The sequence below is a fragment of the Lontra canadensis genome, unplaced genomic scaffold (genome assembly GCF_010015895.1).
Source record: "Lontra canadensis isolate GAN:19392208 unplaced genomic scaffold, GSC_riverotter_1.0 scaffold36, whole genome shotgun sequence".
NCBI lineage: Eukaryota > Metazoa > Chordata > Mammalia > Carnivora > Mustelidae > Lontra > Lontra canadensis.
The window spans coordinates 12,605,738-12,625,041 of NW_022631030.1; the positions used below are offsets into that span (position 1 = coordinate 12,605,738).

General features: G+C 43.9%; 1 protein-coding gene across 1 annotated transcript in view; it reads right to left on the reverse strand.

Moving 5' to 3' along the window:
* Positions 1–19,304, reverse strand: part of ETS1 (ETS proto-oncogene 1, transcription factor) — a 123,872-nt gene that overhangs the window by 95,915 nt on the left and 8,653 nt on the right. The window contains exon 2 of the mRNA XM_032868898.1: positions 13,374–13,457. Within this exon, the coding sequence (XP_032724789.1) occupies positions 13,374–13,442 (69 nt within the window). The 5' untranslated portion in view covers positions 13,443–13,457. The remainder of the gene's footprint in view (positions 1–13,373; positions 13,458–19,304) is intronic.

Genomic DNA, 19,304 nt, shown 5'->3' on the forward strand with positions numbered 1-19,304 from the left:
AGTCAGAAAATGTTTCCTGAATTCTGGTTAAAACCATTTTAGGGACATTGTATTTTCATATTGCAAGCCTCCGAGGCAACAACTTTTGAATCCCCAAAGATAAGTAGGTCTTCAACAGCCCTTTGCAACTGAATCAGTTTGAAACACATTTCCTAGACTACCTGTGTGCTCTCAATATCCATCCCCATCTTTTGATATTTCTCTAGAGTCTTCTTCAAAATTCAATGTCAAGGATCAGAGTTGCAAGAATTAGGTCTCAAGTGAGAAAATTTTGATTCTAAATTATATAAAGGAGAATTCTAAGTTGCCTGCCCCTGTTCTTTTGGGACAGTGTATGCATGGTTTGCCTAAACCCTCCTTGTAAGAGCCTTGAAGATGGCAGTAGATAGTAGGAGTAGAATCCTTGTAGATAGGTACAGGTAGTTTGTTATAGGCCCTGCAAGGGTATTAAAAACCTTGGTTTTTGCATTTTATATCATTTACTTTTTTAATATATTTGTTACTTAAGTATAGTTGACATACAATGTTATGTAAGTTTTGGGTATAGACCACAGTGGTTCAACAATTCTGTATATTACACTATGTTCCCCATGAGAAGTATAGGCACCATTTGTCACCATACAATGTCATTACAATATTACTGATTATATTCCCTGTGCTGAACTTTTTATCTCTATGACATACTTATTTTATAACTGGTATTTTGTACCCTTAATCCCCTTCATCTTATGCGTCCACCCCCCAAACCCCCTCTCTTCTTGCAAGAAAACAGATTGTTTTCTGTATTTATAGGTCTGTTTTTGTTTGTTTGCTCATTTGCGTTTTTTTTTTTTCTTTCTTTTTAGATTCCAAATGTAAGTGAAACCACAGTATTTGTCTTCATCGGACTTATTTCACTTAGCATAATACCCTCTAGCTCTATCTGTGTTATTCAGAAAAGGCAAGATTTCATTCGTTTTTAAAGCTAAGCAATATTCCAGTGTGAGTGTGTGTGTGGGTGTGTGTGTGTGTATGTGGGTGTGTGTGTGTATCTCACATCTTCTTTGTCCACTCATCTACCCATGGACACTTAGGTTGCTTCCATATCTTGACTACAGTAAATATGCTGCAATAAACATAGAGATGTAGGTCTCTGCAAATTAGTGTTTTTGTTTTCTTTAAGTAAATACCCAGTAGTGGAATTATTGAATCATATGGTAATCCTATTTTTATTTTGAGGAACCTCCATACTGTTTTCTACAGTGACTGCGTAATTTGCATTCCCACCACAGTACACAAGAGTTCATTTTCTTCATCCACACCAACATTTGTTGTATCTTATGTTGTTGACTTTAGCCATTCTGAAAGGTGTAAGGTAATATTGCATTGTGATTTGATTTGCATTTGATGATTGGTGATTAGTGACGTTGAGCATCTTTTCATGTGTCTGTGGGCTATTTGCAGTCTTCTTTGGAGAAATGTCTGTTCATGTCTTCTGCCCAGAATATTTTGAATTTTTTTTTTTTTTTGGTGTTGAGTTGTATAAATTCTTTATATATTTTGGATATTAAACCTTTATCAGATTACCATTTGCAAATATCTTTTCCGATTTGCCAGGTTTCTTTTTGTTTTGTTAATGGTTTCCCCCACTGTGCAAAAGCTTTTCATTTTAGTGTAGACCCAACAGTTTATTTCTACTTTTGTTTCCCTTGCCCAAAGAAAGCGAATTATAATTATATAAAGGAGATATCTAGAAAATATCTAGGAAATATTGCTAAAGGCGATGTCAGATAAATTACTGCTTGTGTTTCCTTTTAGGAGTTTTACGGTTTCATGTCTCATGTTTAGGTCTTTAATCCATTTTGAGTTTATTTTTGGGTATGGTGTAATACAGTGGTCCGGTTTCATTTTTTTGCATGTAGCTTTCCAGTTTTCCCAACAGAATTTGGGGAAAAGAATGTCTTTTCCCCCATTGAACATTCTTGCCTCCTTCATTATAGATTAATTGACCATATAAGTGTGGACTTGTTTCTGGGCTTTCTATCCTGTTCCACTGATCTATAAGTCAATTTTTGTGAGAGTACTGTTCTGTTTTGATTACTACAGTTTTGTAGTATATCTTGAAATCTGGGATTGTGATACCTCCAGCTTTCTTCTTTCTCAGGATTACTTTGGCTACTCAAAGTCTTTTGTTGTTTCATACAAATTTCAGGATCATTTGTTCTAGTAATATGGAAATGTTATTAGTATTTTGATAGGGATTACATTGAATCTGTAGATTGCTTTGGGTAATACGGATATTTTAACAATATTAATTCTTCCAATCCATGAGCATTGTATGTCTTTCCATTTGTTTTTGTCATCTTCAGTTTCTTCCATCAGTGTCTTACAGTTTTCAGAATACAGGTGTTTCATCTCCTGGGTTAAATCTATTCCTAAATATTTTATTCTTTGTGATGCAAGGTGATATGGAGAAATTTTTCTCAAGTTTACATGTTTAAGCTTTCTCTGCTAAGGAAAGGCCACTGATGGCAAAATGTAATGTGCAAAGAAGTGTCGAAGGAAAATTATCTGCATGCATTCTGCAGGGGAGAGATGGAAGGCCGAAGGAGTATTTTATGGGTTAGGGATAAAGCCCTGAGGTTCTAGACACAGGCAATGACAACAACATAGCAGTGTGATGAGTCAATTCCCAGCCTCTGATTAACAACCATGCTCAGCATCAGACTGAATTTATGTGGCTTTTTTTTTTTTTTAATCACTCCTGCCTCAAACCAGGTTTTTGTCAGGGATAGTTCATATATTATTTTATAAATGGAGATTTATTTTAAGACATTATTTTCTCTTTAGCCGTCCTCAGGGGAGCCAGAGGACCCTACTCTTAAGAATGAGAAGGAGGTAATGCACTAAGCTTACCATGAACCACAAACGTCTTTGCTAGCAGATGCTCCTGGAAGCACCATGACTCTTGTTATCTAGACACCTGCCTGTTTATTAGACATTTCACAAACTGACTTAATACCTATTTCATAGAGTATGAAAATGACATTTTTACTCAAAAGAACCACATAGCTGGTTCCAATTCATTATGAAACTGTCTTCGTTGAGGAGCAAGAGGCAGGTTATTAACAGGTCAGAAATCTGGGCTGCACAACACCCACCCTGTTGCTTTAAAAAAGCGCCACCCAAAATAAGTTTGAGTCTCTTTGTTGACACCGTCCTTTCCTGGCTGCAACTGGAGGTGAACTCATAAGATGCGAGCAACATTTTCAGTCCTTGTCACAGTTTTAAGAAACCACCCGTCCTCACTCATTCACGCCACAGGTGATTTTTGAAAGGAACTAACGTACACCACACACCTGCTCTATGCCAGTTGGTGTGCTAAGCATTGTGCAGAAATGGTCACATTTAATCCTCACCACCCTCATGCAAGATTACTATTCCTACCCCTATTATGCAGAACAAACTGAGGTTTTAAGACGACAAGTAGTGGTACTTGGGTGGCTCATAGTTAGTTAAGAGTCCGAAACTTGATTTCAGCTCAGGTCATGATCCCAGGGTCCTGGAATCAAGTCCCCAGTCAGCTCTGAGGTCAGCACGAAGTCTGATTGTCCCTGTCCCTCTCTTTCTCTCTCTGTCTCTCTCAAATAAATAAATAAATAAAATCTTTTTTAAAAACGAGGACAAGTAAACTTCCAAAGGCCACACAGCTAATAAAATAATAAAGATAGCATTCAAACCCAGGTCTATTTGGTTTCAGACTGTCTTTTCTTCTACCTGTCCAACATGAAGCTTATGTGGCCCTCATACAGATTTCTCAAGAAGGGTGACTGCTGTCTTAGGATAGGTACTAGGCAAATTATGGCAATGGATATTTGTGGAGCAAATTTATATCAGTACACCTAGTCTATGCCGAGAATCATGTTCGATGCAAAGAACATAATATGAACAAGAAATGAACTTCACCCTTAGGAACATTCAGACAAGTAAACAGGAAATTACAGCAAGGAGATGGGACAGGGTTAAGTCCCAACGTGTAGGGGGAGGGGCATGATAGCAGGTAATACTTCCTGGAGGAAGCAAATTAAGGTAACCCAAGGCTGGGTAAGATTTAGCCTAGAACATGTAGTGAAGAGCCTAGAGAGAGGAAAAAAAAAAAAAAAAAAAAAAAAGATGATCACACACCTTAAGGTGAAAAGGAACATGTAATACTATCAAAGGAAGAATAAGAAAGATTCAGATAGGTTATCTAGAGAGATATAGACTGTGTCATTTGGTGGTGAGAAGCTTGAGGGAAAGTTATGCTCTTGGACAATGTGGACACTTGCCATGGAGGTCAATGAGTAAGAAGCAAAGCTGGAGGGACAGGACAAGATCACAATGTTGAGCGCTGTAAATACTGGACAGGAATTTGGCTCCAGGAGAAAGGCTTTGGTGTCTGCATTAGAGGTAGTGATATGGTGAATCAATATGTTCTAGAAGACTCCTTTGATGGTGCCAAGTAGGATGGGTTGGGCAAGAGGAGGAGATAAGGAAGCAGACATAGGCACTATAGTGCCTCACAGAGCCATACGGGAGACTAAGGTAAAGAGGGGGAAAAAATCAGTATTACTAACCCTAACTTTATTTAAAATTTTTATTTTTTTAAATAATTTTTGCATTAATTTTGACTTCTGAAAATTTTGCATTAAGATATCATTTAGCTTGATTCCTGAGGGCTGGGGCACCCATTATGTATTACCCCCACATGAGTGTTCCAGGAGCATCCTGCTGGTTGTGGTGCTAAGCAGCAGTCCAAGTATGAGGGCAGAGTTAGATCAAGGTCATGAATGTAGAGGTAAAGAGGAAACAAGAAATGTAAGTATGTTTCAAAGGAAGAATCAACAAGATTTTCTGACTGTTAGGTGAGTGTAAGGTGAGACAAAGGTGAGTGTAATACATAAGAAAGGAGAGAGGAAGAGAATTTCATCCTCAGTTATGTTTAGATGGAGTGATGGCAGGTTGGTAGGGCAGGGGTTCCTGAAGATGGATACAGGATAGAAGAAGACAAGAAAGGGTGCAGTTAGATCTAGAAACATGGAGCACCTGGTGAGAGTATAAAGTCAAGAAAAATGGCAGTTCAAACAAAATGGAAAAAAAGATTAAAAATGGGTCAGTGTAAAAAAAAAATGGGTCTGTAAAGTTGCCTACAGTTATAAGAGATGAAAGGGGAAGAAACAACCAACAGTGGCTGGCTGAAGACAGAGGAAGAAAAACAAGAAAGCCTACAGAGTTGTAGAAGCCAAATGCAGAGCTTCGGAACCTCGGGTGGTTGCCCAGTGGCCACCAAGGGAAGGATGGTAGCCACAGAGCCTTGGAGCGATTAGATCCCCTCCCCTAGGGCATCTCAGGAAAGTGCACGTTTTGCCCTGCTCTGTCCCACACATGGCAAGGTACCAAGAGAAGGGCATTCTTCTCCCTATCCCTTTGGGGGCTGTCAGAGGACACAGCCCAAGCCCACATGTTTCACCTTTATGACACTGGAAACAAATAAAACAAAGCCCCAGAAATCTGGAAGCTACTGGAATGATGGGCACACCCTATCCCTGCTCTGCTTTGAAGGTGAGCCCACTCTAATGACTAGGACCACATATGCCCTCATCCATTCGCCCTCCAGTCAAGGTCTCCTCTACTTTATTACCTCTACCTAGCTCCACCCCCCAAACTTCAGAGTCAGGGACTCTATCTTCCTCCCAACCCACGACCCCCTGCTGCTGTCTCTTCAGGAGCATCTTCTGCCAAACCTTTTGCGCATCGTCTGCCTTGCCCCTGCCCCAAAAATTTGGAAAAGAGGGAATAGGGGAATATTTTCACAAACCATGCTGAAGTCCGCAAGATTATGCATGATCTGTTCTTCAAGTTCATGTCCACCTTTAGCCAAGCAACCGTAAATGTCCCCGTGTTTGCCTACTAATGACTCAGCGTACAAACTCTGTGGGAGCAAATCTGGCTTTTCTTTGGTCAACTTCAGAATCCAGGGCCATGAGTATATGAGACACAATAACTATCTAGATGCTGCTGTTTAAACAACAACAACAACAAAACAAACGTGTTACACCCAGGGGCGAAGATGAATTAGCACTGGATGTGCGCCTCTGCGGGAACAGCCATGTTTCTGGAAATGGCGTAGATGTCCCCACACTCTAGTAGGAAGACAGAAGACAGAAGACGGGGAATCAGGGAGCCCGGACTCACATCCTGCCCTGCCCCTACGGAGCTGCGTCACCTCCAGCTTGTCCCTTAACCTCCAGATTTTGTTTCCTGATCAGGCCGGCCTCAGTGATCTCCAGGCGCCTCTCCAATCCAGTGACTTCTTCTGCGGATCGATCCACGTTCTTTCTCCCAACCTGGGACCCACAGCTTTCATGGGTGGAGGAACCTCTAGAACCAAGAGTTGTCCTAGTCGTACGTAGTTTGGATTCATGACATACAAGGGCCCCCTTTAAATTTAGGAACACCTTCATATTTTTCCAATTCTTTCCTAAGACCATACTCAAACACTGCTTGGACCCCATGTCCCCCGTTTCTCCACAGAGAACTGTGAAGCTTCAGAAGCACCTGTCTACCAAATAGCTCCCGGGCCTCCTGCCTTGTCGATGCTCAGGAAAAGTCGGGGCAACCAAAAGACGGTCTCTCAGCTTCAACCCTTTCTTCCCATTGCACGCAGTGGGCCTTCCACATGGGGCCGAACTCCACAGGCTTTAACCTAGTCTGGGCTTCCTCATCCTCAGAGGATACTTGACAAGACGCCTGCTTTCACTCAGCCCCCAAGATGTCATGAAGAAACTCTTGGAGCAACGCTAAGGGGGAAGTTTGGGGCCAGCCACGTCAGGGCTTCAGGAGGACACGGAGGCCCATCTGCTTCAAGAGGGCACGTGTGTCCCACTCTCTGGAGAGGCAGAGGGGAAGGAGGCAAGCAGAAATACTCCTGAGCTTGGGTTCAGCTTTCCTCAGCACTGCCATCGAGCAGGAGGAGGGAGGGGAGGGTGTGGCCGCCACGGGAGAAGCAGGAACAGACAAAATAGGAAACTCTCAAAGGGCAGTTTAATTTTAGACTCAAAGCCAGGAAATTCTTCTTAAAACAATAAGAGTGATGGGCTTGGGCCTCGGTGAAAGGGCAGGCCTGACCGCCTACAGGTTTCTGAGGGAGAAACGCAGAGCCTGGACCCGTGCCGCAGAGACGGTCTCCTCAAAATCCTTCTGGAACTGACCACAGCTGAGGTGGCTCGTGGCAGGTGGAGACCACAGCAGCCTCCACCCACAGCCAGCCTTTGGTGACCCCAGCTGAAGCTCCAGGGTCACTGACCTTGCCACCAGCCTGAGCGCCCGCCTGGTCTTAACACTTTCCTGCTGGGAGATCTGCAGGGAGATACGTGAGATACGTCTGCTTCTATCTACTCCCTTAGCGTGAAGCCTACCACCTCCCAGTGACTGCAGAGGTGACAGCTTTGGGCACCCCACAGGGCAGAGGTAGAGGGCCAGATGACTCAGAGCCTCCATCCGGGCCCAGGGCTCCTAGGTGGAAAAAGTCACCCAGGCTACTGGACTCAGCAGTAATTCCAATTTGCTGAGTGCTCTACAAAATGCAGTTTGGGTTTTTTCCTAAATCCAGGAAGATCACCTCATCATAAATAAGGCAGCTAGATGCGTGAATGAAAGTCTATTGTAAGTGCTTTGACGTTATCATGTATCTAAAAAATGAGGATAAATTTGGTAGTTTAAGGAGTGTCCTTAGACAGGAGTCAGGAGATCTGGGTCGCATGCCGCTTCCTGCCAGCTCTGTAAACTCAGGCAACTTACCTAATCTCTGAGGACCTTAAGTTCCTGATATCGGGAGATGGCCTGTAGGTTGTTTCTCTAGGTGGTGCCGCCTGAACCTAGTATCTTAGAAAAAACCCCCTTTTCAAGATGCTGGAGAAGTATACATGATCACTGTTTCCCAGCACAAAGAGTGATGGATGTAAATAATTTCCCTAAGCATCATGTTCCAGCAATCTCTCCAGGGGTAAAGCCATCACCATGACAAGTAACAAGGGAAAAAAAAAAGTCCAGTGTTCCCTTATATTCCAAATTTCTTTTGTGTCTTTCTACTTCTCTAACCCCAAATGCTTTATCCATTGTTCTCCAGGATTCACACAGAGGAGGAAAGAACGTTCTGTGCTAGGCTTTACAGCAACAATCGAGAGCCCTTCCCCAGGGCAGAAGGGACACCGCGGACTCCCCAGTGACCACTCCAAGGCTGGAATCCTAAGGCATGCGGGCTGGAGGTGAAGAGTGTGCGAACAGCCCTGGGTAAGAAGCGAATTGCTTCCCAAGGAGGCCCAATTAAACTGCAATTACTCAAGATAAGAGAACCAGGTCTGTTTACACAATGGGGTTGTAAACCACCAGCCCATTACAAGGGAACTTTGATCTGGTGGCGAGGGAGCTGTTTCTGGTCCAGGGTAGTGATGAAGCAAGGAGGTTGCACAATCAGAATGTCTCCATCTTCACCCCAGTAGCCCCCATCTTGCTCGGGCAACACCCTCGGATGGGCAAGTGGAATCATCTCCACTCCCCCCACCTCCATGTTCCCATCCAACGTGATCAAGAAGTCCAGAGAAGAGCACAGAAGAGACAGTGAGCATAAGGGATAGAGAATTAGCTGAGGTCATATCTGGGGGAGGCATTCAACAAGTATTTTCTCATTGAACCATCATGATGGTCTTACATGCAAAATTATACTCCGCCTCTCACACAGAGGAGGACACTGAAGTTCAGAGAGGTTAAGTAATTTGTCCAAGGTCACATGGCCAAAAAGTAAGAGACCAGAATTTAACCCACATCTCTGACTCCAAAATCCTTTCCATTATAATTGGATGGGCTGCATTCCACAGCTGCCACTGCAGGCTGTCTCCCATCTCATGTAAAAGAGGCAAGAACAAAGTGGGTCTCCCTCCTGCCTCCCCAGAGTGCCAGAAGGCAGAACCAGAGTTATGTATCAAAAAAAAAAAAAAAATCAATTGATCAATCACTCGATGACAGAAGGAAGAAAGAACATGTACAAAAGAGGATTTGCTCAAACCACAGAGTGGTTGGCAAGATCCAATCTCAAAGGTCTCTGTGTTGGCCAACTGTGCCTGAGGGTGTGGTTTGGAGCTTATTTTTGCAAATGCACTTAGCTAAGGCCCATGGCCACGCTACCCCTTTGGCAGGCACCACACTGGAGATTCGGAAGGGCTGCCAGCCCACCGAGTTCCACTGGAAAAGGACAGGAAGGACAAAGGGCAATGCCTGAAACCAGCCAGTGGTGGGCAGCCTTCCTCGGCCCCCCGGAAAGCTGATACTCGATGTGCTCTCCCGCATACGAGCATCACCCAAATTACTCAGTGATCCTATGTCTGAAATAGCCCTGACCTCATAGCATGTTATTCTATATGATTATAGCCATTAAGTGTCTAGAAAGTATGATCCCATTCATCCATTCATATAATAAAGTCACAAGCCAAAAAAAAAAAAGGGGGGGGGCTTTTGTTGGACAGTTTCTGAAATGCTTCTTTCATAGTGACCATATTTATAAGAGAAGAACATTTGATCAAGAAAGTGGAAGAATGTCAAGTTTTTCCATGCCTTTATTCCATCTCAGGGAACATAGGATGTTGCCTAAACCCCGAGCCTTATCCTAGGAAATTTTGGCATTTGGGACCAACACAGTCACTCTTGCCCCGGCATATTACTCTATCCCCAAAGGCCTGAGCTCTGAGAGGAGGTGAGTGGGCGGTGCTAGTCCTTTCCTCTGAACAGTTCAAGGTGCTTCCTAAAGTTTGCATGGCCCAGGGGTCATTAATCCCGGGGGGACCTCCTCCACACATCCTCCTTGCTTTCAAGGTGGCCAAGGACTGGGACATGTTTGGTCAAAACCAGGAGTGGCCCATCCCTCCCATTCCTGCCCTCCCCCAGCTCCACAGCCTCAGTGGCACGGAGGAGAGGATGACGCATGAGGGGATGAAGGGACCAGCGCTGCTGGGGACTTCCAGGGCTCACCATGGGCTTGCTGAGGTAGCATAACAGGAAGGAGCACTTCCTCCCGTTGGATGAAAGGGTCCCTGACACACAACCCATATTCGTACCTGAAAACGTCACCCCCTCCCACACAATGGCCAGACAACTCCCCAAAGCGTTGTTGCTCGACCTCCCGGCTATGACGCCACTTTATTCATGGCCATCGTCCCCCGGAGGACTGACCTTACAAGGAGGAAAGCACGCATCCTGACTTTGACAAGCTGACCCTGAGGCAGATAATGTGAGTTTTGTGTAAGAAGGCCGTTACCTGACCGTGGAGTTTGTAACTGTTGCTTATGATGATTTTAAGCCTTCTTCTGGTACCCCAAATGATCGAGTCATGCTGATGCTACCTCTAATTTATGAATGAGCAATCAGAGAATTAGCCATCTTCGGGGACTAGAAAATATTCGTATCCTGCTTTAGATGGAACCAAACTTTAGACTGAACAGTGAAAGCAGCAGCCAAAGCAGAACCCCTCATAACATGAATATATTCTCACTTGTTTTTCTTTTGTAAGGTTTCCCTTTCTGAAGTAGTAATTTACACATTGCCAAGAGCCGCTGAGACCAGTCTGTACATGGAGGACCATCCTACCTTCAAACCCGATCCCGGGGCTACTGCCACCAGGACTCGTAAGCCTCGCCGCTACGGACGTGTGGGGCCAAATAACCCTTTGCTGTGGGGACACTGTATCGTGTGTATTGCGGGATGGCTGGCGACATCCCCGGCCTCTGCTCTCTAAATGCCAGGGGATGCTGCTGTCTGCTTTTAACAATTAAAAATATCACCAACTATCCCTTGGGTGCGCAATCAGCCCCATTAAAAACCCACTGCTTTACCGTTTTCCTTCCACCCTCAAATTCCCACACCCAAGACAGAGTTTCTTTTCTTCCCGGCCTGGCCTAACCAGACTGGAGCCCAGGGCACCAGGCAGGAGGACGCGGATTATTGGATTAAGTACCATGGGTTGACCTCTAGATAGAGTGGCTCCAACAGAACTGAGCAGGCCCCGGTGTCTGCAGCTTTGACTTTCTTGTTTGGGAAAGTTAATGAAGCTGTGCTCACTCCTCCCCGAAATCTTCGATTGGGATCGAGGGTGTGAGGTCTGTCAGTTTTGCTAATGCCAGTGTCCCAAGGTTAGAGTCTGCAAACAATTTACAGATTCTTTGTTTCTTATGGTGCTGGCTAGGGTTGGAGGTTCTCTGTGGGGGCTGGTTGATTGAACCTGAGTTTGTACCAATACATTTTATTTATTTGTTTGTTTATTCATGCATTCATCTGTATTAGGGAGAGCGCCAAGGTGAAGAAGTCACAGGACTTGCCTGCTTGCATTAGGGTTCTGAAAAGTTGCCTAACTAGTCCCAGTGATGGAGAAACTGAGGCCCAGAGAGAAGTTAGGCGTGAAAGTGCTGGAGCAGTAGTTAGCAGTTCTTACGCAACCTTCTGCTTTTACCCAAGCAACTCTGAAATTCGCAGTGAGAAGGATCCCACAGGTTGATAATGCTTTTCAGATATGGCTGTTGGGGCTGGGAGCAAATGAGTCCTTTGTTTTGCAACCAGTGGAGACCATTTAAAATGCATTAAAACTAGCCAGTGAATTCAGTTAGGGGTGGGGTCGTTTGTTGAAAATATGTACCCAGAGCTGGGTTTTGGTTTTCTAATTTCATACAATTTCCAGACACCCTGCCAAGGTTAATTTAATACTATACCTATAGTTTGCATACTTGTAATACCAGGTATTTCGGTGTCTAAAATACAATGCATACAAATTTGCACGGCATTGCTTTTTTGCAGAAGTTATTATCTTGTTTACTTTGATTACCATACTGGCAAAGATAATTAACATAGGCTGGTTTTTAAATCTATTCTTCCAAGCCAATGACATATTTTGCCCTGAAATTTTGCCCTTTATTTGTTTTAACAAATCTCTTTAATATCATCTTTAAGAACTATTTAATGTAATTTGTGCTGACCTCAGATGATAACCTCTGTGTGAGAAGCAGGAGGAGGAGCCTTTCCCTGACAACTTTTCCAGTCCCTTCTGTGACCAGCAAGTGCAAGACTCTGGGCGATTTCTACGGAGCAAAACTGAGAGACGGCTGGTCAGGACTTGTGTGTGTGTGTGTGTGTGTGTGTGTGTGTGTTTCTAAACATATTTCTGGTGTTACTCTAAACTTTTTCCTGATTCTAATTTTTTTAGAAAAGTGAACAGGGGTTATACAAATGCAGCAGCCATTTAAAACAGGAAAAAAAAAAAACAAAACAGGTATTTCAGATTAGTCACTGAAGAAAGCAGTGATAATCACTCCTTGAACACAGAATAGCTTTTGAGCAATTATTTTTTCAACGATATGGAAAATAACTTGTGAATACATCAAATCTTTCAAAATACAATTACAGTGAGTGGGCGTGGTTAACGTAAGGGTACCCGCATTAGAAATTCTGCAGATCCTCAGGCAAGACGGTCCAAGACCAGAGTCAGAAAAGAGCTCTGGTCCCTTGGTGTCTCCTTAGAGCCATAAATGTACAGGGAAGATCTAGCATTAAGCTTATCTGTCCATTTCCAGAGTAAGCGAAAAAAGCTCAACGTTTATATTGGCTTTCTTCATATGAAAACATACAGAATTTGGAATGAATAGTCAATAATATATCAGCTAGTATTAAAGGTTCTTTCAACATTGCAATTGATCGATGATAGCATCATGGGATCTCTCACACAATCAATTTATAAGAAATGCTTCTAAACCTTCTACTTATCAACGCACTGCTTGGGTGAGGGTTTTTTCCCTGAGGTCAAGAAACTTTATCTAGTCCTATATTTAAAGTTCCTTTTACCTCTCTTATTCTGGGATTTATAACATTTTCCTGTAAACTTACTGTTCCATTTCTCAGTTTTAAATTCTGTGATCAGAAGGCTTATGATATTTAGCTTTCATGTATGAGGCCCAAAATAAGTTTAACCATGTTAAAGCCAAGGTATATCAATATGTGAAAAATTTTCATCAAGTGAACTGAGCAGTGGAAAATCACCAGCTTTTAACCATTAATCGTGCTTGAGTCATTTTCTCTGAAACTCAAACACACTAAAAAACCTTTCTCAGCAAATCCATCAGTCTTGGATTTTTATTTTACGTGCCGATAAAAACACAGATAATCTCACAATTTAGCTCCTCCAAGAGATTCAAGGCTGATTCCAAATCTGGAGTCGGGTCCCGGCTTCTCTGTCCAAGAGAGGTCAGGACGCTGGAAGGAAGGGGAAGCCAGGAGAGGCAGGGTGGGCAAGGGGAGAGCAGGGAGCAGACCCCACTTACCGCCATCGCAGGACGTGTTGCTGAGTAAGGGGCAGGGCCACTGGCTGCAGAATCCACAAAGTAGCTCATGGTCACTTTCAGCACCTGCGTGGGAGAAAACCTTCACTGAGCCACTGGTTGCACAAATGTGTGCACTAGAAACCAGAGGGTTCGAGTCTTAGAACTGGGTGTCTCCTAGGAACCATAGAGCTCACCTCTTCTTTTTTTCAATATTTCTTTTGAAGAGGGGAGGAGGGGTAGGAGAGGGGGAGACAGAGAGAATCTTAAGCAGGCTCCACGTGGAGACTTACATGGGACCCGATCTCACAACCCTGAGATTGCGACATGAGCCAAAATCAAGAGTCAGACACTTAACCGACTGAGCCACCCAGGCACCCCTAGAGCTCACCTCTTTATGCTGCAGAGAAGGAAATGAAAAATCAGAAAGATAAAGTGACAGATCACGGGCACGTAGAGAATGGGCAGACCCCAGACAGAGCCCGTCTCTTGACTGCAAAGTAGCAGGGATAGTGCCTAGCCTCTGTGAGCTGCAGTCAAGAAGCAGGAAAAGCATCTACAAAAAGACCCTTTTGCAGGGTTTCTGGACAAGAACCAGGTCTTACGTGTCATTTTTAGTAACATCCCCATCCATCACCCTCCCTCCACCCCAACCAGGCCTGGCACATAACAGGTGCACTCAGCACACAGGTGTGGCATAAATTGGATAAAAGAGTAAAAAAAGAAAGGCCTGAAGGGAAGAAGGATGGAAAAGCCCGACTGGAGAGACACATCCACCAGGACCCCAAGACACAGATAAACAGAGAGAAGCCCTGAACAAGGGATGGAACATGATTCATCTGGAACAAAAGGAAAAACACTATGAAATAATTCTTGACCAGAGCTGTTATCTACACCAAAAATCCGACTGTCGAGAACGCTTGAGGAATGTTCTGGCTGAAGGGATTTTCCAGCTGGTTGTCAGTCATCAGGAAAATCATTTATGTATCAAACATTTTTGTTAATCTAAATGCTTCCTAAAGTACATTAGTTCACACACTTTAATCAACTCAATATTATATACTGAAAAAAAAGTCTTTCCCAAGTGATTTAGAAGATTTAGTTCCTAGGCACAGCGTTCAAAGAATGATCGAAGGCTAAATTCCTATGGTTAGGAAGTGACGTTTTAGGGGTGCCTGGGTGGCTCAGTTGGTTAAACATCTGCCTTCAGCTCAGATCATGATCCCAGGTTCCTGGATCTAGCCCCAGCTCAGGCTTCCTGCTCAGTGGGGGGTCTGCTTCTCTCCTCTGCCCCTCCCCCCACTCGTGCTCTCGTAGGACCGTGCTCGCTGTCTCTCTCTCAAATCAATAAAACCTTATTTTTTTTTAAAGTAACATTTTTGTTTTAACTTGACTGTTTCCGGATTGTACTTGTCTTTTCCTTTATTCTTGCTAATATGTAAAGCCACCGGCACATTTCAAGGAAAAAAAAAAAAGAGTATTATATGTCCTATGTTCAGTTTGTGGTTTTGGTTCACTGTCTTCGTTCAGTTGACAGCCAATGAGCCTATCTTCCTTCCTATGAAATGTATTTAAACGATATAGTTAAACCGGCTCAGCAACAGAAAATTATACCGACTAAGGACTACAATTACAGAGAGGCTAATATTGCGTGGTTGAGATCAGTAAATTAAAAATCGTCGAAAGACGTAACTTAGCCCAGAACTTGTGCTTCTTGTTTTTAACTAACCCTTTACTTTTCTTATGATGCATTTCTCCAAAAATAGATGCAGACAAAATAATATTAATTTTTAAAAATAAAATAACTAAGGGGGTACCTGGGTGGCTCAGTGGGTTAAAGCCTCTGCCTTCGGCTCAGGTCATGATCCCAGGGTCTTGGGATCAAACCCCACATCGGGCTCTTTGCTCAGCAGGGAGCCTGCTTCCCCCTCCTCTCTCTCTGCCTCTCTGCCTACTTGTGATCTCTCTGTCAAATAAATAAATAAAAATCTTTCATAAATAAATAAAATAACTAAGGGTAACTAGGCTATGTTAATCAAGATGCTATTCCCTTGTTTTTTAGGGGGAATTGACCTCCATTGCAGCAAAATGGTCCCTTAACAATTCCCGGTGGTGAAGCTTAAGAGAAGACAAAGACTGAAGTATGCAAGTCCAAGGACATTGTTAAAATCCAGTTAATATCCAGTTAATATCGCCTGTTTCTCAAAACAATGAGGAGCTATCTTGAATCAGACTGAGCATGACATATGAATAAGGTACATACAACATAGGTCAACAAGGACTGATCCTGACCATATACTGTGAAGATAGTCTCAATGAGTTCAACATTGCCTTCCTACCAAAGCATTCCTTACCTTTAATCTTGAAATCGAATGCAAAAATTCTAATGAATCGTCATCAATCTACACATCCCCACTTGAAAGTTTTTGATCTACTCACAGATGAAACTTACAACTCAGCAACACAGAATGTGCCATCCTGAAAACAGATTAACCATGATCAGATTCCCTAGGGTACAACTGGCTTTCCCTCCAGAGCCCTGCAGGACAACCTATACCTTTGGGACCTGTCAGGTATGGGAACACTCTTTGTGCCAGACATTCGGCCCTCCGAGTTCCTCCCAAAAAGTCCCATGGACCCCCTGAGTCATCACAGACCTCCATCGTTCATGCAACAAGCACAGTGAAGGCGTCATTTGTTAGAAACTTGTTTACCCATTCAGTAAATCGTTACTACATGTCTGCTGTGTGACAGGCCCTGTTCTGGGCGTTTGGGACCCACCTGGTAAACAAAGATCCCCAACCTCATGGACCTTACATTCTCTCCGACTCAGAATGAAGCTGAGAAAGACAGTCTCTATCTCCAGGCAGTGGCGAAGACAGACGTACATAGGACTACAATACAAGGTGATGAGCAGTTTATCAACAATCTAGAAAGAAATAAGCGGTCAGTCCTACTAGGTGTGGGGAATGGGAAATCGTGGAAGATCGCAGCGTGCGTGAGGTGTGACCTTGTGGCCATATGAATCACCCCTATACACCCACAAGTGGCAAAGATCTTTCCTCTTCTGAATTCCTATTTTATTTAAGTATTTGTAAGAAAAAGGATTTTTGGAAGGGGCAGCCTTGTCTGGAAGCCCAGCTCAAGGGCATCAGGAGTTTCAATACCAGCCAGACAACACCCCTCAGAGCAACACAGCTTGGGGAGAGGTTCGGTGGAAATGTGTGTTTTCTTTCCAGCAGACAGAGCGAGGGAGGAAACCTATGGCCCCACATATGGTTCATTCAGCGCGGGGCTGTGTTCCTGCGGCTGCGTTAGATGAATGACACTTCCCTTGGGGAAAAGCCCTTCGCCCAGGGAGGAAGCCAAAAAGAGGGAGTTGCCAGAGCTCTCAAGGGCTCTCATCTCAGGAAATAACTCTGGGACAGAAATGGATTACTGCTGTATTATTTTGTGGAGAAAGAAAAAAAGAACTCACCCTTTCTCCACTTGTAGATTGTGACACAGAACAGCTGCTTGGGACGTAAACCCTTTCAGGAAAAGCAAAAAGTGTCTGGGTGATGCTTTTTTTTTTTTGACTTGTTGGCCAAGGAGAATTCCCTCCCACATAACATGAAACATCAGCTGGACCAAAGTTTTTGTTGTTTTTTGTTTTGTTTTGTTTTGGCATCATAAACGTTTATTACCTAAATACAAAACAACTGTGTGGCTTAAGATTTACTGCCCAGCCTAGAAGCATCCAGATGCCCGCCAGAGCGTAGGAACAATGTGAACACCTGATAACAGAGTTGTGTAGAGCTGAGCTCAGTTTTCTTGAAAGGAACCAGCAATGGCCAAGGAGCAGATAAATGTGTCTGAAGTGACTTAATTCTCAGGATCCTGCCCTGGCCTCCAGGGGTAGTGCTCCCCGACGGCCTTAGGGCTCATGCTACCCAACACCGATGCACCTCTGCTCCTATAACGTGAAACGTGTGTTCCCACAAGCTCATGGGGCCAGTCCTCGGTTCCCTGCCCTTCTCGCATGACCTCCTCTGGTAGAAATGCCTCCTGTCCTGCTCCTCAGCCACCTACCTGCTTCTCCTGCTGCTTTGAGACTCCTCTCAGAAGGTCTCGCTGCCAGGGACCCTTCCTGCCCTACCCTTCCCTCCCGGGCAGGGCTCGCTGACCTTCCCCCTGCTCCCCTTGCGTGTTTCTGTCACTGTGCCTAACACATTGGTTTATAAACATCTGTTTCAGGACGCCTGGGTGGCTCAGTTGGTTAAGCGGCTGCCTTCGGCTCAGGTCATGATCCCAGTGTCCTGGGATCGAGTCCCACATCGGGCTCCTAGCTTGGCAGGAAGCCTGCTTCTCCCTCTGCCTCTGCCTGTGCTCGCTCGCGCTCTCTCTCTCTCACAAATAAATAAATAAAATCTTTAAAAAAACCACAACATTTTTATAAACATCTGTTTCTAGTTGCCTCTCCCACTAAACTCTGAGTTGTCTGAAGGCAGGCACTATGTCTTTTTCATCTTTGTATCTCCAGACTTTCAGACAGACGAGGGGACATAAGAGTTTTTTTTTTTTTTTTTTAGATTAGTGAATGAAAGAATGACTTGGTCTCCCAAGAAGGAAAATATAAAGTGGATCAGATTTTTTTTAGATTCTCTAATCAGAGAATCTGAACAGATCCCAGATCTGAATAAAGATCCACTTGAAATAATAGGTGAATGGCTCAGTCGGCTGAGGGTCCGACTTTTGGTTTCGGCTCAGGTCCTTGTGATCTCGGGGTCCTGGGATGGAGCCCCAGAAGTCACCACTCAGCGGGGAGTCTGCTTCCTCTCTACCTCTCCCTCTGGCATTCCCCTCCCCTTTGCACGCACACACACTCTCTCTCTCAAATAAATAAATCTTTTAAAAAAAGAAAGAATAAGTTTGTTGCGTGATCCATTTCTAAGCTTTCACTCTTAATGTCACCTAGTCACAGAAGTGTTTTCCACTACCCCATGTGACACTGAGCTGCTTGTTGATTGTCTCATCAACGCACGCCCCATTAGAACTTACGGATTTCGTCTGCGTCTTCACTCTCTGCTCCAGGCCCTACACAGGTGCTGGTGGGATACGGCCACACAGAGACTTGCTGACTCTCAGAGTTAAGTTAGAAAACACGTACATGCCCTTTAACTCACTTAAGTCCTCCTTTTCTTTTTTTTTTTTTTTTTTTAGAGATGAGAAGACAATGGGCAATGCTGTAACCCAGTCAAGCTGAGATTTGAGTCTAGGTCTTCAGCCACCTTCCCCTGGGCTCCTTCCTCTCTTCTCACTCTCCTCAATTTTCCAGATGAAAATGCTCAATCCGTGCAGAGGACAAAAAAGATAACAGTTTTGTTTATGTGGGTGTATCAGTCCAGTAATGGACGTTGAACAATTTTGTGTGGGACTCAGGGGAAAGCACTATTCTTTGTAGAGCATGCTACCCAACGGACCTCTTCTAGACCTTTCCACCCTCCGCAAGCTTAGTGACTTGGGCCTGACCTGCAGGCTGAAGATGGCTTTCACCCAGATCCCTGCAGGGCAGGGTGAGGGAGGCTCAGAGGGCAGAGAGGCTGGGGAGGAGCAGGGGTGTGTCAGACCTAGGCAGAAAGAGTAGGAAATCCCAAAGAGAGAAGACGTTCTGGAAGGCTGAAGCCATTTCACATCAACTCTGCCCTGCTTGGCTGCATCTCTACAGCAGCACAGTGACATCAGTGTTTTTCATTTTGGGTTATGTGCTCTTCAAGGAAACACTATGCCATTACAGAAATAGTAAACTACACTTAAATGATTTTTGTTTCTTTTGAAAATGATGGTTTTTGGAAAAAATAATATATATTTATTGAAGAAATTACAATAAAAACACAGAAATGTCTAAAATAAATGCCAAAATCACCCTAAATCCCACTATCCAGAGGTAATTAT